The 25876-nt window shown below is 30.4% G+C and overlaps 3 protein-coding genes across 3 annotated transcripts; all 3 read left to right on the forward strand.

Annotated features, from left to right (window-relative positions):
• The first annotated feature begins 942 nt into the window (after positions 1-942).
• Positions 943-2717, forward strand: LOC132933181 (uncharacterized). Its single transcript, XM_060999497.1, has 2 exons — positions 943-1317; positions 2613-2717. The coding sequence occupies exons 1-2, from the start codon at positions 943-945 to the stop codon at positions 2715-2717; spliced, it is 480 nt and encodes a 159-aa protein (XP_060855480.1).
• A 9719-nt stretch (positions 2718-12436) lies between these two features.
• Positions 12437-16980, forward strand: LOC132933183 (tigger transposable element-derived protein 4-like). Its single transcript, XM_060999498.1, has 2 exons — positions 12437-13819; positions 16870-16980. Exons 1-2 carry the CDS (start codon positions 12437-12439, stop codon positions 16978-16980), a joined length of 1494 nt encoding a protein of 497 aa, XP_060855481.1.
• A 565-nt stretch (positions 16981-17545) lies between these two features.
• On the forward strand, positions 17546-25840 carry LOC132933184 (tigger transposable element-derived protein 4-like). The gene is made up of 3 exons (XM_060999499.1): positions 17546-19007; positions 24912-25196; positions 25344-25840. Exons 1-3 carry the CDS (start codon positions 17546-17548, stop codon positions 25838-25840), a joined length of 2244 nt encoding a protein of 747 aa, XP_060855482.1.
• The last annotated feature ends 36 nt before the right edge of the window (positions 25841-25876 follow it).

Here is a 25876-nt window from a genome sequence, read left to right on the forward strand (position 1 = left end):
CTACGTCTGAAAAAGCCTTAGCATTAATGATAAATGAAGGGATATCATGTGAGACTTTCAGAGAAAGAGAGGCAGGTCGACTAATGAAAGAAGGAATTTATAAATGTAATTTTGAACAGGTATGATTTTAGATAGGTTTTTTTAATATACGCTGTATTTAGTTGATAATAATGAAGATGTAGATGTAATAATAAATAAGGTGTGTATACTATATATGATTAAGTGGATGATTTCAACAAAAAAATATTTTTGAATCTATCGATTATGACATATTCTGATACTAAATAAAGAAATATTGTTATAGATAGTTATTTAAATCTCCTGTGTGAAATTTGGAAAATATTTTTGAAATTTACAACTCCATACATAAACAGCTACACGCATTTATGCGTCGAGGGGCTGGCTACTAAATATTTCCCAATAAGGGGTAAAAAAAATAATAAACACAATTTTTTTTAAATATAGTAGGCAGTTAAATTATTATAGCGGCTTCTCATATTTTGCAACTTATCTTAAGTTTAATATGAACAAACATATTAATTTTTTAAATGATTCTTTTATTAGGTGCCCCAGAACCTGCCATCATTCCAACTGGAGTTGCCTAAAGGTGGCTACACACGTAACTGCAAGCTTGTCAATCATGCACATACTATCTTTTTGTACAAGCATACTTGAGCGTCTGTATGATAATTTTGTGCAAGCATTGTGATTGTACAAGCGGAATGAAGATTGATGATATTTTCATCTGCATGCTTGTACAAGTCACGCTGGTACAAGCAAATCTGAACGTGTGTACGTACGTCGCGATGTGCGTATAGTACGCGTCGTACAGCTAATCAGAACAATCAGTAATAAACTGTGATTAAACGTGATTACGTCTTGTTTTGTTTTGTGGAGAAATTGTAGTTTGTGGTTAGTAATTTTAAAAAAAATTACATAAAGATGACTTCAGATATACGAAAAGGGCATAGAGAACTTCTTGAAGATTTTATTCGTGCTTACCAAGGACAACCATGTTTATGGCGGATTAAATCTAAAGAATACCACGATAAACCGAAAAAAGAAGCGGCGTATAAAATATTATTAGAAAAATATAAATTAATTGATCCGAACGCAGACCGTGATGCGGTTGTAAAAAAAATAAATAGCTTCAGAACTAATTTTAGAAGAGAAAAGAAAAAAATTGAAGAATCTCGTCGCTCTGGTGCTGGTGCAGATGATGTATACGAACCAAGTCTTTGGTACTACAACTTGTTCGCCTTTCTAAGCGATCAAGAGACACCAAGAAACCCATTCTCTAACATTGATGAAAGAGAGGTACATTTTATTTATATTTGGTTAATATTTATTTTATATGGCATATTTTTATAGTTTTTATTTATTTTTATGTTGTATCGTAATTGAAAATAAAATCAAATCATATAAAAACTATTTTTGGTTTGATGAATAATCACATTATATTGATATTAAAATAACAATTAAATATTATTACAAAAAATTATATAGGACCTTCTGATAAGTAATAAGCAATAAGTCCATAAACAAAATAAATATGTAAATATCAAGAAGATTGAAAAAAATACATTTTTTTTTAGTTACATTTCAATTTTTAAATTACAATTTTAAGTAAATATTCTAATGTATAAAGTTATCCTGCCAAGGTACTTGTCCATCAGTGTTAAAGTAGTTCATAAATTCACGCCTTACTTATTTTGCGTTTGTCGGTATGTTTCCAATATTTGCTGAACATTGTAAAGGCAACATGTTCGAATTACTCGATGACAATCCTGTGCGGAATGTACCATTATCTATGTCTTCAGAGTCCATATATTCTGATGGAGCGTACATTTGACCGACGGTTGACATTAAATAATTATGTAAAGCACAACTTCCTTTAACTACTGAATCAATATGTTCTAATTTTAAATTTATTGCGGTGTGAAATATTCTAAAGCGTGATGTTAAAATTCCAAATACATTTTCAATAATTCGCCGTGCCCTTGATAATCGATAGTTATAATTTTTTTTTTCATTACAATTTAAATCATTCTGTCTAAATGGTTTAAGTATATCAGACCTTAGAGGAAAAGCATCGTCTCCAATAAAAACATATGGTAGTTTTCGAAAACTATTTGTGACTTTTGTTTCTTTTGGAATATTTAATAAATTATCTTTTAGTTTTCTATAGAAAACTGTATTCTGAAGAATACCCCCATCGGATACTCGGCCGTTAGTACCGAAATCGAATAAAATTAATCTATATTTTGCATCTGCAATGGCAAGTAGGACCATACTATGTCTTTGTTTATAATTATAAAAATATGAACCACTACCAGAAGGTGGAATTATCTCAATGTATTTTCCATCTATATATCCAAGGCAGTGAGGAAAATTCCACCTCTTTTCGAATTCGCTCGCTATAATATTCCAACCATTTTCTGTTTGTGGGAATTGAAAAAATATGAACGATTTCATGTTGAAAAAAATAAATCACTGTAAAACCAACTCTTTTATTTCATTGCTAATCTAAAAATACGTATTAATAAATAATTGTTCAGATATTTTATTTATACTATGCAATTACATTATTGAGATTTTATTATTAATTTTAGGAAGAAAATGTATTAGATAATTTAGAGGAATCTGATACCCAGGAAGCTGATAATAATTATACAAAAGAAATCAAATGTTTTCCATCTGAAGATAATTCAATTTAATCAACCTCGTCTAAAAAATCGCCAAGACCCTCTAAACGAAGTAATGACAAATGCGATTCATTAATAAACACAATTGAACATAATTTCAAAAAACCAAAAATAAAGGATGATAGATATGATGTCATGGAAAAACATGTGGCTCTAAAAATGAAGGACATAAAAGATAACAATCAAAAATTGTTCGCTGAAAAAATAATAAATGAAGCTCTATTTATGGCGGAAACAGGTCAGTTAACCATGTTACATTCCATAACATCTTCTATGCAATTACCACCGCCATCAATTTTCGGATTTGGTGATGAAACAGCAAGTTCAGCTGCAGTAGAATCTACTTTTAGAAAAATAAAGAATATCACTTTTAAAAATATTGTTCTTCCAACAAACATAGAACATTTCATTGAACATCATTCTGCTTCACTCAAAGGTACATCATTATTACGGTCAAGTCATTACACACCTACATCAAACGCAAATGATTTGGAGAAAGTTATACCAGTTAGTACAGACGATTCTATCGATTTCGTCAAATCGCCAATTCACCACAACAACTGTGATGAACCAATAGATGGATATTTAGTTGTATCATCAACTTCAGTTCATCATAATGTTTCTACTGAAACTTGTAGTGATTGCCCATTATGCAAAAATGGAGATTTTCCTTCTGAAAACGGATCACACAAATGCTACAAATCTCATGTTCATGCTCTTCTATTGTGTTCAACACATAAACAAGGACAAGAGGAAAGACAATATTGTTTAAAGTGCTCAAAGAATGGTGAATATATAACTATAAATTATTTAACAGAGAAAAACAACTCGGTCGAAAACTGGAATAGAAAGTCCAATAAGCAACGCAATTCTAATTCATATCTTTGTTCAAATCCAAACTTGTAGCATCTTCAAATAAAGAATGCAAACAATATTCAATTTTTACCTTTATTAAAGAACAGATCGCGTGTGCAAGAATTGATGAGTTGTAGAATTAAAAACATTAGGAAAGTTATTCTAAACAACACTTGCACATTTTATACAGTTTCATCTATTTTGATGGTAGCCATCTGTGATAGCAGTCAATATTATAATATGGTTAATGAATTTGAAAACTTATTTTATACATTTATCCTGGAATTGGTAAATAGTGGTATCACTTCAAAGACATACACTACAAGAGCTGACTTATTGGTAACATTTCAACTTTTTATCAAAACATAAACAAAACAAAATAAAATAATAAGTTGTTTTTAATTACAGATGCCTATAATGATGTCAATCACTGTTATAATGTTTTTGATAAAATAATTAAAAATGCAATTAATAAATCTACTACTTGCATAATATTGAGAGCAAAGAACAAACGTTTAAAAGAATGGATGACTAATGGATTATTAACCTCAGCCCGTCACAAACAATTTCTTTCAATGAAATGCAAAAAATATCCTAATAATTTAACGCTAGCTTTGCATTATAAAAAATATAAAAATAATCTCACAAAAACTATAAGGCTAGCTAAAAATAATTTTTATGAACAAAAATATAAAAATGCAAGTTCTAATCCAAAATCGACATGGAAACTTATAAACGAAGTTACAGGTTCTAAATTAAGATTTAAAGATGATATTGTGAAACTAAAAAATATTGAGTGTGAAGTAAATGTGAAAAATGATCCAATAAGTGCATCTAATATGTTTAACAATTTTTTTATAAATATCGTTCAGAATAATATAAAAAAACAAATCATTTCAGATAATAGTCATGTTCCTTATAACGTTTTTTTTAATGATGTGTTCCTAAAAAAAATCGAAGCGTCGGACATACTTGATATTATTAATAGCTTTAAAGAGGATACAGCAAGTGGTTTGGATAAAGTGTCAGTAAAAATGTTAAAATGTATTAGTAATTTGGTAGTGGATCCTCTTGTTTATATTTATAACTTAAGTATTGAACAAAGTATTTTTCCTGATTCCTTAAAAATAGCTGATGTTAAACCTTTGTTTAAAAATGGTGATAAATCGATTATGAGCAACTATAGGCCAATATCCATGTTGAGCAATTTTTCTAAGATATTTGAAAAAATTATCAAAGCCAGACTGATTGAGTTCTTAGAAAAAAATAACTTATTATCAAAAAACCAGTATGGCTTTAGACCTGGGTTAAGTACTGAGAATGCTCTTTATAAAGTCACTCAATTTTTATACAGTTTGGTAGTGGATCCTCTTGTTTATATTTATAACTTAAGTATTGAACAAAGTATTTTTCCTGATTCCTTAAAAATAGCTGATGTTAAACCTTTGTTTAAAAATGGTGATAAATCGATTATGAGCAACTATAGGCCAATATCCATGTTGAGCAATTTTTCTAAGATATTTGAAAAAAATATCAAAGCCAGACTGATTGAGTTCTTAGAAAAAAATAACTTATTATCAAAAAACCAGTATGGCTTTAGACCTGGGTTAAGTACTGAGAATGCTCTTTATAAAGTCACTCAATTTTTATACAGTAATCTAGATAAAAGCAATAAATCATTAGCAATATTTTTAGACATAGCCAAAGCCTTTGATACAGTGAATCATCAAATCTTATTAAACATACTACCTAGCTTTGGAATTAATAATTCGAGTCTAAACTGGTTTAAAAGCTATTTGCATAATAGAAAACAGTCAGTAAAAATTAATGAAGTAAATGGTAACACATATACAATTAAAAATGGTGTACCTCAAGGTAGTGTTCTTGGACCCATTATATTTATAATATATATTAACGAAATTTGTAATACTAATTTTGATGGGTCTATAGTTACTTATGCTGATGACACTTGTCTTCTATTCTCAGACAAATCATGGGATGGGGTATATGAGAAAGCCTGCAGAGGTTTCAATCAGATAATAAACATTTTAAACAATAGAAATCTATCTCTAAATGTTGTTAAACTGTGTTTATGCCATTTTCAATAAATAAAACAGATTGCAACTTCAATACTATAGCAGTACATGGCTGCGTCAATAATAAAATATGTAATCAGGAAAACTGCAAAATAATTAAAATTGTTGGAAAAATTCGATATCTGGGTGTTATATTTGATAACAACTTAAAATGGAATTATCATATAAACAATTTATTAGGAAAGCTACGTTTTATTACATTTAAATTGATCAAACTTAAAAACATGGTTCCTAAACAAACTATGAAAATAGTATATTTTGCTCTATATCAATCAAATTTCCAATATGGTCTATTGGTATGGGGTGGCCTTCGGGATAACATATTAAATGCACTAATAGTTAATCAAAATAATATAGTCAGAATTTGCCTAAATAAATTCACTCTAGAAGGATCTACGAAAGCCAACTATAGAGAACTTGGTGTTTTGCCAATAAGGTTATTGTATAAAAAAATTGCTATTATGAACTTGGTCAAGAAATTTAATTTAGATAAATATCATAAAGAGTCAAGCAATAAAAGAGAATTTAGGAAATTTGATTTGACTGTTAATTATACTAATAAATGTTTTGTAGATTATCTTGGACCAACTTTTTTTCAATTCTATGCCTTTTGATTTAAAAAAAAAAATATTTGTAGATAAAACGATTAATATTAAAGGCTTGATATATAAATATTTATTTCTTGAGTTAAACAATGAGTTACTATAATTTTATTTTATATTTAAGCTTAATAAATATTAATCTATGAGGTTTTATTTGTGATCTTAGACTAACATGTTTATTTTATATTTCTTTCTTTATCAGTACTTTTTCTTGAAAAAATTTCTAAACTTTATTTGTATATTTAGCTTTATACGTACTTAGAATTTATACTCTATATTTTGTGTATTCTATAATTATATTATATAATAACTCTCTTTCTCCAACACAAGCATTGCTTAAAGGAGAAAGATAATCGAAAATAATGTTACTCAATAATAATGTATGTATTTATGTCTTTTTCGATTTTATAAAAAAAAAAAAAAAAACACAGATAAACAATATGCACCCAGAATTAGAATTTTTAGAGTACAATACAACTTTAGTAAAATGTGAAACCGCTGGGAGTAATATATTTAATTCGGCGTTAAAAGGGTTTCCAACAGCCTATGACTATATAAATTGTAGTATTTCAACTTGTGGAAGAACAATTGATACTCCAGTTCCAATAATGATAATTTCCTATACCATAAATAATGGAAACTTAGTCTACAGAAGTATCTAGATTCTAGAATTGATTTAGAAAAAACTAAATGTGGTTATAACGATGATAATGGTGAATCATGCCTGGGAGTTAAAACTAAAAAAACTATACTGTCCGCTTTCATACTTTTGTCGATGTAATAAACCGGGAAGGTATGTATTGTTAATTTAGGTAAATGTATTAAAATTTACAAATTAGGCTGTTTTATTATCTCAGGAAATAGCAGTTTAAATTATAGTAGTGAAGCTCTTCCACAACCTACAATCTCACTAAAAAATATACCACAGATACTATTAGCTTCAGGCAAAATATACGAGTTGAGAGGTGTGGGTTGTTTCCGTCGAGGACTAAGTCGTCTAAGGACATCTATTGGCCATTATTATGCGTGCTGTAAAAGAGGACACAAGTGAGAAGTATATGATGATGTAAACAAGAATGTTAAATACATAAATGCAGAAACAAAAGTTCCATGTGAATTTTTTATTTATACAATTTAAATAATACAAAATATTATCATTCAAAAAAAATAAGATTGATAAAAGCCAGATTTAATTTTAATTTTTTTGAATTGTAACGTAATTTAAACCATTTAATATTTATTATTATATTATGTAGTATGTATTATGTTCGTTATAATATCTCTAAAAAAAAGCAAATATATCAAGATATAACCACATTTATATTGTCTGTAACTAACATCATAGATATACTTAGGCTTATTAAATTGGTGAAATTATGTGTTTGGCAATAACTTATTGGAAGGTTCTGTACAACTGATTAGCGTACCTCTTATAATGTATCTATATAAATTATTAATCACCTACAGCTCAAATGTTTTTTTTCAATTCGAGTGAATAAAATAATATACAGAGAGCTATTGAAATAAATATGTAATCATGTGCTTAACATAACATTGTATATTTATTTATACAAGTATAAAGGTAATCAAAATTGCTAATATAAAATTATAATTAGGAGATGAATTTATTGTTTTAAGGTGGTAACAATTGGCCATATGTAAATATAAATGTATACCAGTAATCAATTATCTTTTGGTTAATTTGCATGGTGCAAAAACAATTTCATTGCTTTTCCTAGTGCGAGCAATTAATTTTAGAGTACAGTTCTGATAAAATATATAATAAAAAATGGTTGGTAACGGTTCCAAGGCTAATGAATGTCTACAACTTCCACTCACTGTTCATAATATATAATTAGTGTTAGCTAATATCATGCTGACAAACTAATCAAGTACAGGTATTGGTACTAGTATTAGATGTCAACAAAATACCGAGTAAGAGCTGCCATTAAAAGTCAAAATCAGTTGAATTTGATTACCTACCATATTCATATTATCCATCTCAAAAACCTCGAACCTTGTAAAATACTAAAATACCTATGTATTATGTATAAAGTAGAATTTAAATAGTAAAACAGTATAAATCTATAACTAGATCCCTATTGTGCGTCAAGAAAGTCAAAAAGGAAGTACCTATCCTATATTAATATAGATTTTAAAATAAAAACATAAAAGTTAATATTTAATTAAGACATCATAATGTTTGCATAAAGTATAATACCTAATTAAGTAGGTATGTACTAAAAACTTATGTTGTAATATATATATTTGTTTAATGTACGTATTATAATATTATATTTTCAAAAATACCATTGGAGAATTTTTATGATGATGACAATGATTATAAGTTCTTCTTAAATCAATAATGATTTAGGTCAATTTTATTAAGTGACTGAAGTTTATTTTGTTAATATAATATAAATACTACTTAGTATTGTTTTTCTTTGAAAGTGCATCAAGATGTTTTTTATTTGATTTAGTATTTTTTTTTACTTTGAAAGATGAAATTCATTGCATGCATAATTATTATTATTAATAAACAATATTTTTATTTTTGAAAGTTGTGTTTTAAAAAAATATTTAATAAATTAACATGGTGATTTTTTTTTGAACGAGGCATTATTATGGTATTTTTTTTATTTGTTTTTGTACAATTTATTTTGTTATTAAAGATTGAAACTCGTTGCATTATATTATGTAAGATTATTATTATTATTAACAGTAATTATTTTTAAATTTATGTTCTAAAGAAACATTTTATAAGCAAACAAGTACTGGATGTCAATCCAATTCTGAGTAACGACTGCCCTTGAAAAGGCAAATTCAGTTGAATTTGAATTTGATTGCCATTATATTTAAGCTAATAGTTAAGACCCCACGGGGAAATTACGGGTTTCCCAATGTTGAACAAAATTCAAAACCGTCAAACAAATTCAAACAAATAACGTACTAAATATTGGCAAAAGAAAAATGTAAAAAAGTCGATTATTTACTTATGAGGGTGGCTGGTTTTCTCAGCCCCCCACGGGGATTTGAATATTCCGGGGTATCTGATGTCAAACAAATTCTGATTCGGGTCAAACAAATTCAAAGAAATAACGTACTAAATATTGGCAAAAGAAAATTCACAAAAATTGATGTGGGGTTTTTTTTTGGTTGGGGGGGGGGGCTGGGGAAACGTACGTCACAGGCGCGTTTCTCGTAGTTTACAGTTTACACGATGCTAGTTTTCTAGCGAAGCTAGTTCACTATCTAATAATAAAAAAGCATTGTCTAGTTGTCTAGAAACCCACCGATCTATCTCGAACGAGAGCAGCCAGCGGGGGACCGTCAGCCTGGCGCCAGGGCGCCCTGACGTAACCCGTCGGAGGGATGTTTCCGCGTCACCCAAAGGCGTGAAGGAGTCGCCCTCGCGACATATGGCTAAAGGTGTAAAAACCCCCGAGGGAATGGTCTTATAACTCCCCGTCACACAGTGGTTAGTAATGTCTAGTTGAGTGTGCTAGTAAACTAGCAAACTATTTTGATACTAAACTAGTTTACGAGTTAAGTTAAAATATTTCAACTTTACCAGCAAACTAGCGCGCTATTTTATCCGATGCGAGTAAAAATAGTATCGTGTAATTGGGCAATAGTTGTTTATTTTGGACTAGTAGCTTGTATTTCCCCGGCAGTGTGTGTGGAAACAACGGCAGTGAATTTGTGAAAACACTAAAAACGATACCGAATATTCATTATTCAGTTATTATTCAGATATTATAATACATTTTAATTATTTATTGTTTCTGTTAATTTTCTTGTTGAATATATTATCATAAACAAATTCATGATGAGTCAAGTGAAGTGGAACAATGATGATATTTTCCAATTTCTTGATGTATACGAACAATTTTCAATATTATGGAACTTTAAACATAAAGATTATTTAAATAGAAACTTGAAAATCAGTAATTTTGAAAAACTTAAAAATAATTTAAGTAGTATCGGACTTGTTGTGGACAGTGATCAATTGCGTCTTAAAATTAAATCGATTCGTGACGTATACAGACAGGAAATCGCAAAAATCAATAGGAGCAAAAAAACTGGAGCTGGTACTGATTCCTTTTATAAACCAAAACTTATTTGGTTTAATCGAGCCAATACCTTTTTGAGTGAAGTTACCTCAATGCGTGAATCGTCGTCAAATTTGGTAAGTTTTACCTAACCTAACCTCAGCCTGATAAGTGGTGGATGGTGAAGAATATATTGAATATGAGAGAAAAAAGATAGTAGTAAGTCATAATGTTATAAGACCACCAAGAAATATTAAACCAACATGTATGTCTCAGTATTGTCAAAATGCAAAAAATAGATTTTGTAACATTTTTGACAAAACACAAAGATTAGAAATTTTTTTTACATTTTGGAAAGCCACCTGGGAAGAAAAGAAAACTTTAGCACGTAGTTTGATTAACAAAATAAAAAAAAAACGATCTACTAAAGGCAACAGTGATGATAGTAGACGAGGAAATACTTATGACTTTATGATACTATTGTCTATTCAAGTATAATGTTGCGTGCACCCGTTTTACAGGAGAGATGGTAGTAGCGTCAAATGATCAACAAACTGTAGTTCGATGCAAATGTTTATTTAAAAATTGTAAAAGACAAATAAGTTATACTGTTTTAGCTATTCGAATTAACGACAATCACTGGTGTCTTAGAAAATAAGCGATTGCTCGAATATTCTCCAAGTCCGAAATACGCCGTTAATTAAAATAAACTAAGTCCAAAAGAGAAAAATGGTGATTTACCAGAAGCGAAGAGGTACAGGAGTGCGTACGTACGGTGGCAAGATCACGTCTAAATAATGGGCCGCTCGCCCAGGGCTCCTATATAGTCCTATCCCCTCCCTTTACTAGATCCCTGGCGGACATTGTCGGTAGTCCGTAGGGCCTTCCATAATTAGATGGTTGATCGTAGTGCGAACACTGACCTATGACTCAGGGTTGCAGATGTGCCTTTGGTCGATACGTGGTATCGTTATAATAAGTGCGTATACCCACGGCCATGTTGTCACAGTGATCTAATTCATAGAATATATTGCGCGTCGCGGAGTTCCCGCAGATATTCTTACCGGCTCGGGTTCTATCATCTGGCCGTTGGCGGATGCTGAATCTGTTGCTAACAATTATAATGTTGCTCTCCCAGGGTTTTGTGCACTACGCTGATATCATCCCAACCATCTATGTGTTACCCTAGTACATTAGATATTCGTATATTATAACTATGTGTAGGGGCGGAGTAGACGGATCCCATACATAGCACCTCCCTCCTTGGAAAAAGGATTTATGTCTCTAAAGGACAGAAATCTTTTCAAAACACCATCGCATTTACAAGTTTATGCAATTTGTTAACAATTTAGTTAATTCCAATTACATCATATACATGGTTACAATTAAGTTATTATGTATTTACAATGTTGATGAATTTCATTACATCAGTATTATTTACAATTTAGTTGATTTTCATTACAATAATCTATGTTTTATAATTTCGTTCCAATAATTTTCATTTTACAATTTTCATTACAATAATATTTGTTTGTTACATTAAAGGTGTGATTCCTTAGAAGGCGTCTAGTGACGCGCGACAGGCGTGGCTGACGCGGCGCGATTCTATTTTTGGTCGCGTCGGGACTGCTTTGCCTATTTTTAAATGTAGGCGATTCCCTACAATGCGTCTGCCACGCGCGATGTTATGCGCGTCTACAGCCGCGCGACTCTGACCGCTTCAGAGGCAGTCGAGACGCGGTCGCGCACGCGTTTTAATATATAATTATATACAGTAAAACTCGCTTAAGACGCTCTCGCTTAAGACGCTTTCCCGCATAAGACGCTGTTTTTAGTCGGTCCCTAGACATTTCCTATACTAGTCAATGTAAAAATCACCTGTTAAGACGCTCAGTTTTTCTCTGTCTAATCGGGTAAAACGCTCTTTTTTTCAGCAGATTACGATAAATTTTAGTAGTTTTGTGAAAATAAAAATAGAATTTTTAGTATTATACGTGTTCTTATCGTTTTATTTTATCGCTATACCTATTTTATCATTACTTATTATAACAGTTTTACTGTATTTCATCGTCTTATGAGATTTAGTAAGTGCTGTTCGTTCGCATGTGTATAACCGTAATTTCGTTATGGCTAGTGGTATAAAACGTAAAGCGCTAACGATTTCGGACAAACTCAACATTTTGAAAAAGTACGATGAAGGATTGGCTGAGAAAAAAAAACAAAAAGATATTGCTAATGAACTGGGGATACCTCCTTCCACTTTAAGAACTTTATTGAAAAACAGACATGAAATAGAACAAAGCAGCTTGTTAGGTGGCAGCAAACGACAAAAATTAAAACACGGGAAGTATGAAGAGTTGGAAAATATTTTATTGGAGTGGTTTCAACAAGCTCGTAGTTTAAATTATCCAATAAATGGAGGTATAATCACGGAAAAGGCGATGGAGATTGCCGCACGTCTCAACTTAACCGAATTTAGTGGATCGACTGGTTGGCTGGATAGATTTCGGAGTAGGCATAGCATTGTGTACCGGCAAATATCAGGTGAGGCTGAATCTGTTAATAATGATGATATAGCTTCATGGAAAAATAACGTGTTGCCTTCATTACTGCGTGACTATGCTCCTGACGATGTATACAACGCTGATGAATTCGGATTGTTTTTTAAGCTTATGCCAGATAAGTCTTTTGTTTTTAAAAATGAGACATGCCATGGTGGAAAGTTGAGCAAGGAACGTCTCACGGTTTTAGTATGTACAAATTCTACCGGAACCCATAAATTGAAGTTGGTCGTCATTGGAAAAAGTAGGTCTCCTCGCTGTTTCAAAAATGTTCGTACGTTTCCATGTGAATACCTTGCTCAAAGTCGTGCTTGGATGACAGGAATACTATTCATAAACTGGATTCAACAGCTAGATGCATTTTTCGGTAAACAAAAGAGAAAAATTATTCTATTCGTCGACAATTGTCCGGCTCACCCTAAAGATATCCCTACTACCAATATAAAACTTGTTTTCTTTCCACCAAATACTACATCTAAGTTACAACCCCTAGATCAGGGTATCATTAAAGTGATAAAACAAAAGTACCGAAAAAAGTTAGTTCAGCGGTACTTGAGAGACATGGAGAGTACCAACCAAATTTCAACTAAAGTTAACGTTTTGGACTCCATACATTACGTTAGTGCCGCTTGGGATGAAATTAAACCAGATGTAATAATAAACTGTTTTCGGAAAGCTGCATTTGGTATGTTGAACAACTCTGAACAGGCTGATAGCTCACCTTTAAAAGAAGAGGACTTTCAGCTTCTGCAAAATTTTGCTGATTATGCAACAGTAGATGATGAACTCGTAACCAGTAGCACTCGGACTTTAGATGAAATAATCGCTGATACGAACTTAGTGGACAATGAGAAAGAAGACGACGATCAAGAAGAAGAAGATCAAGACTTTCCAGTATCTACTCCTACAATAACTACTGGTTTGCAACATTTATCGGAAATTCGGAAAGTATTATTCTGTGTTGAAAATTCCGAAGAAATGTTAGGTTGTCTTAATAAAATTGAAAACTTTCTTGCTGAAACACATTGTCAGAACCTTAAACAATCAAAAATAGATCATTTTTTTAATAAACAATAATAAAATATGTATGTAATAATAATATTTTTTTAAATTAAATTCAGTAGCACAAAAATATAAGTATGTATGTATATCGTAATTATAATTAATTTTTAAGTGTATTTCTCATTAAATTATGTTTAATAATAAAAAAATAAACTCGATATTTCAACCACATCATTTTGTTTCATTCCCGCATAAGACGCTTTCCCGCATAAGACGTTTTAGAGAGCTGGTCCCTTAAAGAGCGTCTTAAGCGAGTTTTACTGTATTCGCTCCCCCATAGATTGTCCCTTTATTAATACAGCCCTGAAGATAGGGTAAGAGATACTACAAAATTGTTAAAGGGCAAATAACAAAAAGATGCGGGTAAACGGATGTCGCTCTGCTGTACAGTAGTTTACAAGCGGGTCACTGTTATGGATGGTGTAAACAGTTAAATTTGAATTCAAGGATATTATATCAATGTATATAAGAAAAACGATTCTGAGTGAAAACGGTCAGTCAGCCTATGATATTACCAAGTATATTTGATGATATTATTGTGAATAAAGTAATTTATATATAATCTATTTACGTGGAACCTTGTTTTACATTTTCAATCCTTAGCTATAAAAGTTGAACATCTTATACATTTTTAGCTACAAAATAATAATTACATTTTAAATTTGATAAATTTTGTCAAAATTTGAACTTTAAATCCTTATAAAAAAAATTGTGAACATGTATTTTTAATATTTTTCAACTCCTATTGTAACAATATATCAGGAGTCTTGTATTAAATTTTCACGCATTTTTACCCAACAAATAAAATTTAATTGATATTTATAGAAAAAAAAACTAAAAAAATTGAAAACTGACATGTCCGTAAACAGCTCAAAAATAGTCAAATTATTTTCAAAATTTTATCGTGTATAGAAAATGCTAATATAAACATTGAGTGAAATTTTCAAGTATCTACAGTCATTCGTTTTTTAATTACAATAAAATAAGAAAATTGTTACGTAAGATATCGAGTGAATATCAAATGTTGTAAAAATATGAACTTCAAACGCTCATAAAAATTTAGTTTGAATTTTTTTTTTTTTATAAAGGTAGACAAATTTATGAAGAATCTTGTATTACATTTTCAAATTTTCGATTTAAAAAGAAATTTTTTCATCAATTTTTAACTCAAAATAATTTGCAAATTTTCGTAGTTTTTACGTATTTTGTCAATATTTGAACTTAAAATACTTATAAAAAATTGTGACTGGGTTTTTAATATTTTTCATGTCTTTGAAACAATATAGTAAATTTGGAGCCTTCTATTAAATTTTCAAGCTTTTGTATCCAACAAATGTAAAAATTGTATTGATATTTATAGAATAAAAAAACTAAAAAAATTGGACTGAAAATGTCCCTAAACAGCTCAAAATAAGTCAAAATATTTTAATAAAAGGCATGGTATATAGAAAATGCTAATATAAATATTCAATAAAAATTTCATGCATCTGCGGTCATTTGTTTTAGAGTTACACCAAAAACCAAAATTGATTAAGCAAAAAATCAACAATACATACTTTCAATCAAAATTGTACAATATTATAGATTACTAATAATCGTAAGTTGGTAACGATCTGCTGTTCATTAGGTGTCAAGTCTTTAAATATATAATAAATAATATTAGGCAAACATATTTTAGGGCAAGGGATGCTGTAGCACAGTGGTGGCGGGATACAGGATTATTTGAAGCAATTGCTTTACGTCGTCGGCCTAATTCGCAAAGGTTGTATGTCCAAAATAGTAAATTTTACAGGAGAGAAAAAAATTTATTTGTAAATTCACATTATTAAAATAAGTATTGATATGTTTTTCTTTAATTAAGTAATTATATTTTTGTTATAATTTATCAATTTAAACTTTTTTTTTTTTTTTAATTAAGATTTAAAGGACTTACGATTTTTTCTTCTTATAATTCCAAAGAAATGGAGATACGACTTAAATAAAATAAAATAATGGAACATCATTATTATTATTATTATTACTGTGTTTAATGTAGATGAAATGTATTTTTATTTAAATTTAATATCATAATAATAGTATGACCTTTTAAATAATCTTACAAATTAGTATTGTATAAGTATAAAATAAAATGTATTTCAAGTCCTTTTGATTTAATCACTGTTCATACTTATAGCTAAAATGTAACATCCTTTTAAATATTATAAAAAATAACATTATCCAATTGTATACCTAACAAAATTAACACTCTTAAACATAAATATTGTAAGTAAAAATAAAATGTATTTCAAGTCCTTTTAATTTAATCACAGTTCATACTTATAGCTAAAATGTAACAATCTTTTAAATAATATAAAAAATAACATTATCAAATTTTATAACACAATCAACAAAATTAACACCCTTAAACATAATAAAAATACTAGTAAGAAATAAATATTATAATAATAACTGTTTATTATCACATTCGTCACTAATAATAATTAAAATAATTTTACATCATTGTTTAGGAAGATTATCAAAAAATGAATGAAAGTCTTTTTCCATGGATATTTTTAATTGTTGCAAATGTTCATACTTCTCTTTTTTGATTTTTATTCTTTCTTTGTACAGCTGGGGCAATGCTTCAAAATTAATTTCACTTTGTTTACTGTTCCTTAGTAGAGGAAGTACTGACCAATCTTCGGAAAATCCAAGTTTATAATTTATTTGTTTCTGAGGTTCATACACCAATGCTTTAATATTTGTCACTACTGGATCACCTTTTTTATTCCCTGGACGAATAGATTTGCAATACTGAAGGGAAGTAAATGATTTAAAAAAATCATGTGATAAGTATTCAACAGTATAGGGACTTTTAGTACAGGCACTTTTGCATATAGATACATAATCTGCTGGTACATTAATTTTTTTATTTCTAATTTTTCGTTCTATTGTAGGATGCATACTGTCGACCTCCATTTGAGTGTGACCACTGTAGTAAACCGCCGTTTCAACAGAAAAATGGCGTTCCAAAGTCCAGGCGGCTAGATCAACATCACGCCACCTGAATAGGCCACTAATGCCGACACCTCATTGGATGATGCCGATCAACTACGCATCACGCTATTCCTATGACGTCAATAACTCTTCCTTCTCTCCTGGCATGTCTCATATAAATAGGGGCCCTGTTTCACAAGTCTTTAGAAGTAGTTATCCCAGCTTTCAGTACTTGTGGGTCGCGGACTAGTATCAGCCGCATCGCCGCCCACGCTAAAAGTACAGTAAAACTCGCTTAAGACGCTCTCGCTTAAGACGCTTTCCCGCATAAGACGCTGTTTTTAGTCGGTCCCTAGACATTTCCTATACTAGTCAATGTAAAAATCACCTGTTAAGACGCTCAGTTTTTCTCTGTCTAATCGGGTAAAACGCTCTTTTTTTCAGCAGATTACGATAAATTTTAGTAGTTTTGTGAAAATAAAAATAGAATTTTTAGTATTATACGTGTTCTTATCGTTTTATTTTATCGCTATACCTATTTTATCATTACTTATTATAACAGTTTTACTGTATTTCATCGTCTTATGAGATTTAGTAAGTGCTGTTCGTTCGCATGTGTATAACCGTAATTTCGTTATGGCTAGTGGTATAAAACGTAAAGCGCTAACGATTTCGGACAAACTCAACATTTTGAAAAAGTACGATGAAGGATTGGCTGAGAAAAAAAAACAAAAAGATATTGCTAATGAACTGGGGATACCTCCTTCCACTTTAAGAACTTTATTGAAAAACAGACATGAAATAGAACAAAGCAGCTTGTTAGGTGGCAGCAAACGACAAAAATTAAAACACGGGAAGTATGAAGAGTTGGAAAATATTTTATTGGAGTGGTTTCAACAAGCTCGTAGTTTAAATTATCCAATAAATGGAGGTATAATCACGGAAAAGGCGATGGAGATTGCCGCACGTCTCAACTTAACCGAATTTAGTGGATCGACTGGTTGGCTGGATAGATTTCGGAGTAGGCATAGCATTGTGTACCGGCAAATATCAGGTGAGGCTGAATCTGTTAATAATGATGATATAGCTTCATGGAAAAATAACGTGTTGCCTTCATTACTGCGTGACTATGCTCCTGACGATGTATACAACGCTGATGAATTCGGATTGTTTTTTAAGCTTATGCCAGATAAGTCTTTTGTTTTTAAAAATGAGACATGCCATGGTGGAAAGTTGAGCAAGGAACGTCTCACGGTTTTAGTATGTACAAATTCTACCGGAACCCATAAATTGAAGTTGGTCGTCATTGGAAAAAGTAGGTCTCCTCGCTGTTTCAAAAATGTTCGTACGTTTCCATGTGAATACCTTGCTCAAAGTCGTGCTTGGATGACAGGAATACTATTCATAAACTGGATTCAACAGCTAGATGCATTTTTCGGTAAACAAAAGAGAAAAATTATTCTATTCGTCGACAATTGTCCGGCTCACCCTAAAGATATCCCTACTACCAATATAAAACTTGTTTTCTTTCCACCAAATACTACATCTAAGTTACAACCCCTAGATCAGGGTATCATTAAAGTGATAAAACAAAAGTACCGAAAAAAGTTAGTTCAGCGGTACTTGAGAGACATGGAGAGTACCAACCAAATTTCAACTAAAGTTAACGTTTTGGACTCCATACATTACGTTAGTGCCGCTTGGGATGAAATTAAACCAGATGTAATAATAAACTGTTTTCGGAAAGCTGCATTTGGTATGTTGAACAACTCTGAACAGGCTGATAGCTCACCTTTAAAAGAAGAGGACTTTCAGCTTCTGCAAAATTTTGCTGATTATGCAACAGTAGATGATGAACTCGTAACCAGTAGCACTCGGACTTTAGATGAAATAATCGCTGATACGAACTTAGTGGACAATGAGAAAGAAGACGACGATCAAGAAGAAGAAGATCAAGACTTTCCAGTATCTACTCCTACAATAACTACTGGTTTGCAACATTTATCGGAAATTCGGAAAGTATTATTCTGTGTTGAAAATTCCGAAGAAATGTTAGGTTGTCTTAATAAAATTGAAAACTTTCTTGCTGAAACACATTGTCAGAACCTTAAACAATCAAAAATAGATCATTTTTTTAATAAACAATAATAAAATATGTATGTAATAATAATATTTTTTTAAATTAAATTCAGTAGCACAAAAATATAAGTATGTATGTATATCGTAATTATAATTAATTTTTAAGTGTATTTCTCATTAAATTATGTTTAATAATAAAAAAATAAACTCGATATTTCAACCACATCATTTTGTTTCATTCCCGCATAAGACGCTTTCCCGCATAAGACGTTTTAGAGAGCTGGTCCCTTAAAGAGCGTCTTAAGCGAGTTTTACTGTACTTAATTCCCAGTCATAGTGCATAACATAATTACTCTCCGGTAGTATTAACATTCTACCGACAAATTTCTAAGTAATAAATTAATATATATAATGACGTAATAAACAAGTGTTTCATAAAATTATAATTGTGTTACAATATTATTATATCCAAAACTCATCTACCGTCTTCCGATCTAGAGTACCGACGTGTACGTGCCTTCGTCGTAAAAGAAGTGTGCAGTAACCAATCGGGTGAGAGCGACGGGTTACTACATAAAATTTGGTGTCAGGTGTGGGGTACGCTTCATCAAACGAAAAATTTTCGAGTCCATCGGAAAAAGTACTTTAGTAGTAGTAATTTGGGGAGTCTGAGTTAATTTTTACGGGGAGATGAAAAAAGTTCAAGCGGGAAAGTCCCCCTTGCAGTACATTTGATCACCGTATACCTAAAAATTCTAATATATATGGTTGGGGAGTCTGAGTTAATTTTTACGGGGATATGAAAAATGTTCAAGGAGGAAAGTCCCCCTTACAGTACATTTGATCACCGTATACCTAAAAATTCTAATATGTATGGTTGGGGAGTCTGAGTTAATATTTACGGGGAGATGAAAAACGTTTAACCAGGAATGTATGCCTTACAGTGTAACCAATATCCCTATAATTTTCTTGGGAAAATTCAAAACAATTTTTAATATCATTTTCTGAAATAAATAAAAATATTTTTTTTCTTATAATCATTTTGTTTATTTATTTTTTAATCAGTTAATAGTATTTTACAACAAATATTAAAATGTACAATTTTGATTTATTATTTAGACTAGTTTCCTTACTTCTCTAGTAAAAGGTACATATTCAACAATTCGATCATGAATTAATAAACAATAAGCAGTTACACCTGCAAGCGATTCTGATGCTTCAATTTCCAACTGAACATCTACTGTTGAAGCTGTGGCTGAATCGTTCTGTTTTGATGTGTCAATAACAATAATTGGAGCATTTACTAGAAAAGTAGAAGGACTCAATATAGGGTTCCGATTACTTTTTTCATAGTATGATTCTTGAAATGATGTATACATATCATATAATAAGGTGAAATTTTTTTTTGTAAAATCTAAATTCAAATTATCATATGGATAAGCTATCGAGTTCAACAATACTTTAACGTTTGTTAGATTACAATGATCAAATATACTGCAATCTTTTTCAAACAAATTTTTACGTCCTTTTTGTAAACCAATTATGATAAATCGTGGTTTTTCTAATTTTGAAGCAGTTTTCAAATTCCATACAACTTTTTTAGAGGTCCCGAGTTCGGGATATTCAAAAGTTTCAACTAAAAGGAATAAACAAACTTTTTTCTTTTTCAACAAGTTTCAATAATTTTAACCTTTCTTCATCGTCAACAGTAATATGTGGTACCCTCCAGACTATTTTGTTTATAACGACTTTAGCTGTAGAAGCAGTTATACCACTTCTAAAGCTTAAAGCATTTAAATCAGAATGACTTCGAGTTAATATTAATTCTAATCTAGTGTTAACTAGTATTTTTTTAAAGTCTTCAAACAAACCTAGCCAATATTTCAATGGAATGCAAGCACTAAATTCACCTTTATCGTTTTCTGATTGTGTTTTGTTTTTAAAATTCCAGCCAGAATTTTCATAACAATTATAGTTGTCTGGTGTACCAGATAAGTAACCTTTCAACGAGCTAGTAATTCCAAGAACACGTGTGCTATCTACTTCTATCCCATTGATTTCTAATCGTATTTGATCGAAGAGGTAAGAGTAACCATTGTTAGTTAGTTTCACTTTTTCATGTTCTGTAATAGTTCCTTCCAAAAAAATAAAGCTTTCGTGTAGATATGGATAAACATCTGTCTGCTGGATTGATATACGTATTTCATCATTATTATTAAATGATGTTGTATACGGTGTGTATGAATGATATTCAATTTTAGTAATTTTAGAATCCGTTTCGTAGCGTGAACTTATATCTAAAATATCACTCTCAGGCATTCTGCTTTAATCTATAACCTAGAGCCTGCAAAATTTTTTTATTTTTCACCGTCAATTGTTTTTTTTTATTTGATGTTGCTGCTAGCACATTAGTCTTATGACTAGTTAAACTGATTCGAAGTAGCGGGTTTATATTGAATTTTAATCCCATCTCAAGACCCGTAACGTTTAATATGTAACACAATTGTCAATGTCTCACCAAAATTATCAATCCGATTATGATCTTGATCAACTAGCTGAACGGTTATCGTATCAATATTTGTTTTATTCAATTTGTAATATATTAAATTTGGTGGTGACTGTACTACTTTCGATCCTGACCTTTCACTCGGAAAAAACTCATAAATCGAATGACTTTGAAGATGGTTGCTGAATGATCCTTGAGCTATATTGCACATTACTTTTATAGAATTAATTGTGTTTAAATTCACAGCTTTTTCTGATCTATGAAATTCATACTCTGGCTTATATTTTCGTTTTTCAAAACCCAATACAGGTGCTATGCTATGTAAAATTTCAAAGTGAAGTATTCCATTACATTTTATATATGATCTGAAATCGTTTGGATCAACCGAAATGTCAAATGTTAACTTGGCTTTGAATTTCTCATTATAAATATTTATTTGATCCATAACCCGTTGCTTAATATCTTTGATTTCATAACATCCCTCTTCCAGTTTAATATAACACCACGCACGATCATTATTATTATGGTCAACTACTTGTATAGCAAATTTATTATTATCTTTGTTGATATTCGGGAATGAATTAAATGTCTGCAAACATAACAAAGCTATTTCTGAGTCTTCGTAAAGGTTTATAGACGGAAAATAATTCGCAGATAATATGGTTGTGTTCCCGGTTAAACTTAAAGTAACTGACTCGTACATTCCGAAATCTGAGATACAAATTTAATAATGAGACTCGTGACGTTTAATATGCAGAACAACTGTCAATGTCTCATTTAAGTTATCGATCGGATTATTATTTTGATCAACTAACTGTACAGTTATTGAATTAATATCTGTTTTGTTTAATTTGTAATATATAAGGTTTAACGGGGATTGAATAACCTTTGTTCCTGTTCTACCGCTTGGGAAAAACTCATATATCGAATGACTTTGTAGCTGGTTGCTGAATGATCCATGTGCTATATTACACATTACTTTTATAGAGTTAATTGTGTTTAAATTAGCAGCTTTTCCCGACCGATGAGCTTCATACATTGGCTCATAGGTTCTTTTTTCAAATCCAAAAACAGATGCTATACTGTTTGAAATATTTAACTTTAGTCTTCCATTACATTTAATGTATGTTCTAAAATCGACGGGGTCAATAGATACGTGGAATTTTAGCTGTGTTTTAAATTCATTATTAAAATGAAATAACTCTTTCATAATTTTGTTGTTAATATCTTCAATTTCATAACATCCTTCTTCCAAAATAAATATAAACGTTTTTATGATAAATCTATTACTTATTGAAGGAATAACCTCTATCTCTAACCGATTATTAGCTGAATTTATATTTGGAAATAAATTGTATGTTTGCAAACATAACAAAGCTATTTCCGAATCCTCGTAAACGTTTAGAGATGGAAAATAATTTGTAGATAATATAGTTGAATTTCCAGTCAAACTTAATGTAACAGATTCATACATTGTAAAAATTCAAGACATAAATGACCACAGTTAAATGTATTGAAATCTTGATAGTTAGAATAGTTATATACTATTTTAAACTCATGAAAATAATGTTGCAATTCAATTGGTGGAGGTAAATCGCCAAAGCTATCAAAATATACAACATTATCTTTATTTTTATGGAACGCTACCCAATGACTTCCATCACCTGAAGATATGTCTAAGTTTAATATACCACATTCAATTGTATGCGGTTTCTTAGGTAAGTTATCACGTGAAAAGACTCCACGGAAATGATTGATTTTCAACTTTTCAACATATTTTATAATATCTTGAGACGAAAGCGGTCTGTCAGGTAGCGTGATTATAAGTTTTTTTTTGACCCCTTATTGTTTAAGTATAAGCCATTACCTTTTTTCTTTTTGAATTTTGTACTGCATTATACACACTGCTACCACCAGACATCAAACTACCAAGTGCTGACAATCCTGCAAATATAGGTATTAAGGGAATTACACCTCCTATCTGTCTTGGTGATGAAATCATTCTTTTACCACCATTCTTTTTCTTTATAGATCTTTTTTTTTTTTTTTGCTGCTAGTATACCATTTTTTTTTGTAGTATGTTTCCATTTACCTTTACAACCCATACCTATTTTTCTTTTAGCTTTCATTGCGTTTGTTACTGCGTATGCAACTAATTTCTCTTTTCTAGGAATATTTTTTTCTTTAAATCTTTCCCAAGCACGATTTTCTAGTACTTTATCAGCTTTATGTCTATCGTTTAAATTTGAACTCGATGCATAAGCAATATCATGATCTCTACAAGCAGTATCTAATGGGTTTATTCCTTTGTCACCGCGATCTAGTCTCTTTTTTAATTTTGTACCAGGACCACAATACTGATAACCTGAAAAATGTGCTTCGAACGGAAGACTATTTATAATAGAGTTTAGAAATCCTTTACCAGTCTTGTTCAATTTGTACATACGAGTTGAACACACCATCTATAACTGATTATAAATTGAAATTTCTAGAGTATTTATAAGAAAAAATGGATTTGATTGAGCAGAAAGATAAATTAGATATAATAAATGTAGATGTTCAGTTGGTAAAAAAACCATCGAGACATGGCTCGTTATTACCTGATACTATACGTTCTATACTAGTTGGTCCCAGTGGTTCAGGAAAAACAAATATAATGTATAATCTCATTACTCACGAAAACGGGTTAAGATTTGAAAATATTTATTTATACTCTAAAACCTCTAATCAGGAAAAATATGTTTTATTAAAAAAAATAGTAGATGATATACAAGGTGCTAATATTTTTATATTTACAAGCGCTGATAAAGTCATAAAACCCAACTTGACTAAAAGAAATTCAATTATAATATTTGATGATGTAATATGCGGTCCACAATCTGTAATCAGAGATTATTTCAGCATCGGCAGGCATTCAGGTGCTAGCTCTGTATTTTATTTAGCGCAAACATATTCTAAAATATCAAAACAGTTAGTAAGAGACAATTCAAACTTCTTAATAATATTGAAACAAGACGATACAAATTTACGTCATATATTCAATGATCATTCGTCTGCAGATATGGATTTCTCAGAATTTCGGAAAATTTCACATTTATGTTGGAATCATAGTGATTATGGTTTTATGGTTATCGATAAAACTCGAGAAATTAATGAAGGAAGATATAGATGTGGATTTCATACGTTTATTAAAATAAATTAGTGTTGTATGTGAACAATATAAGAAAATAATTTTTATAATATATATATACACCATGACACTGATATTATCTACATAATGTTAACAGTAGTCGTACGATACAGTTATATTAAGTTTATTATTTACAATGAATACAGAGAAAGTTTTGTTACAAAATTTAATAGCGTCAAAAAAAAATATTAAACGAAAAATAATGGAAATGAAACGTGGTGTTATAGATTCCGACAATTATTTTCGTGAAGCATTTAAACCAATAATTGAACCATTAAATACACATACAGAACAAAATGCTATATGTAACAAACAGTCGACTGAACTAAAAAACAAATCAGAAACCTCATACACTAGTGAAGAAGATGATAACGATGAATTAAATTCACCATACCAAAATTTTTTAAATAACCGTCCTAAATCAACACGTTATGACAAATCTTATGGTATGCATTATGATAAAGGTAGTGATTCATATAAAATAGGAAAGCATACTGTAACTTTTAACCACGGTAAATTACTGTTGCTTAATAAATACTATCAATTTACACCAGGACTATGGTCTTTATTATGTGAGAAGGAACCAAAAAATACAACTATAGAAGATATAGAATCTTATTACAATATTTTGAAAACTTCCGGAGTCCATTTAAAAGCAGACGGGAAGCCTAGAACCTCGAGATACCATAAATGGATGACCGTTGTAAAACCACTGTACGATCGGATGAAAATTGAGGAAAAACAGTTTAATGAAGAAATAGCTAAAATTAATGAGACTGCAACTCCTCGAATTAACTTGACATCATTTAACAATACTTTATCTTCTACCCCTTCTAGCTTATCTAGAGCTAAACGTAGAAAAATAACGAAAGAAAATGAACCATTTGATTTTAATCAAACAGCAAACAGTTCTTCGTCTACGGATCATATGACTCCAAAGATGTTTAATTTTACTTCATCACCTGAGTCTAAGATAGGTAATGGTTTATATAAAGATGTATTGCCACAAACACAATTAGTTTATTATGATGATCCGAATGAACTAGTAACTAGATTAAATCTTTTGTCATCATCAAAAAGTGTTGGTAATACTGGTGTTAATAATGAAATTATATCTATTTTAGAGGAACTACGTGAGAGAAATATTATAATATAATGACAATTTTAGAAAGTATAGCTAACGAGTTACATC

Source organism: Metopolophium dirhodum, chromosome 1, assembly GCF_019925205.1.
Source record: "Metopolophium dirhodum isolate CAU chromosome 1, ASM1992520v1, whole genome shotgun sequence".
Taxonomy (NCBI): Eukaryota; Metazoa; Arthropoda; class Insecta; order Hemiptera; family Aphididae; genus Metopolophium; species Metopolophium dirhodum.

Excerpts from the sequence above, each read along its gene's own strand:
- LOC132933181 (XM_060999497.1), top strand. The coding sequence starts at position 943 with ATGACTTCAGATATACGAAAAGGGCATAGAGAACTTCTTGAAGATTTT. Across the intron at positions 1,318-2,612 it reads CTAACATTGATGAAAGAGAG|GAAGAAAATGTATTAGATAA; the intron begins GTACATTTTATT and ends TATTAATTTTAG.
- LOC132933183 (XM_060999498.1), top strand. The coding sequence starts at position 12,437 with ATGGCTAGTGGTATAAAACGTAAAGCGCTAACGATTTCGGACAAACTC. Across the intron at positions 13,820-16,869 it reads ATTTATCGGAAATTCGGAAA|GATGCATACTGTCGACCTCC; the intron begins GTATTATTCTGT and ends GTTCTATTGTAG.
- LOC132933184 (XM_060999499.1), top strand. The coding sequence starts at position 17,546 with ATGGCTAGTGGTATAAAACGTAAAGCGCTAACGATTTCGGACAAACTC. Across the intron at positions 19,008-24,911 it reads CTTTCTTGCTGAAACACATT|ATTCCGACAATTATTTTCGT; the intron begins GTCAGAACCTTA and ends GTGGTGTTATAG. Across the intron at positions 25,197-25,343 it reads TACTGTAACTTTTAACCACG|ACGGGAAGCCTAGAACCTCG; the intron begins GTAAATTACTGT and ends ATTTAAAAGCAG.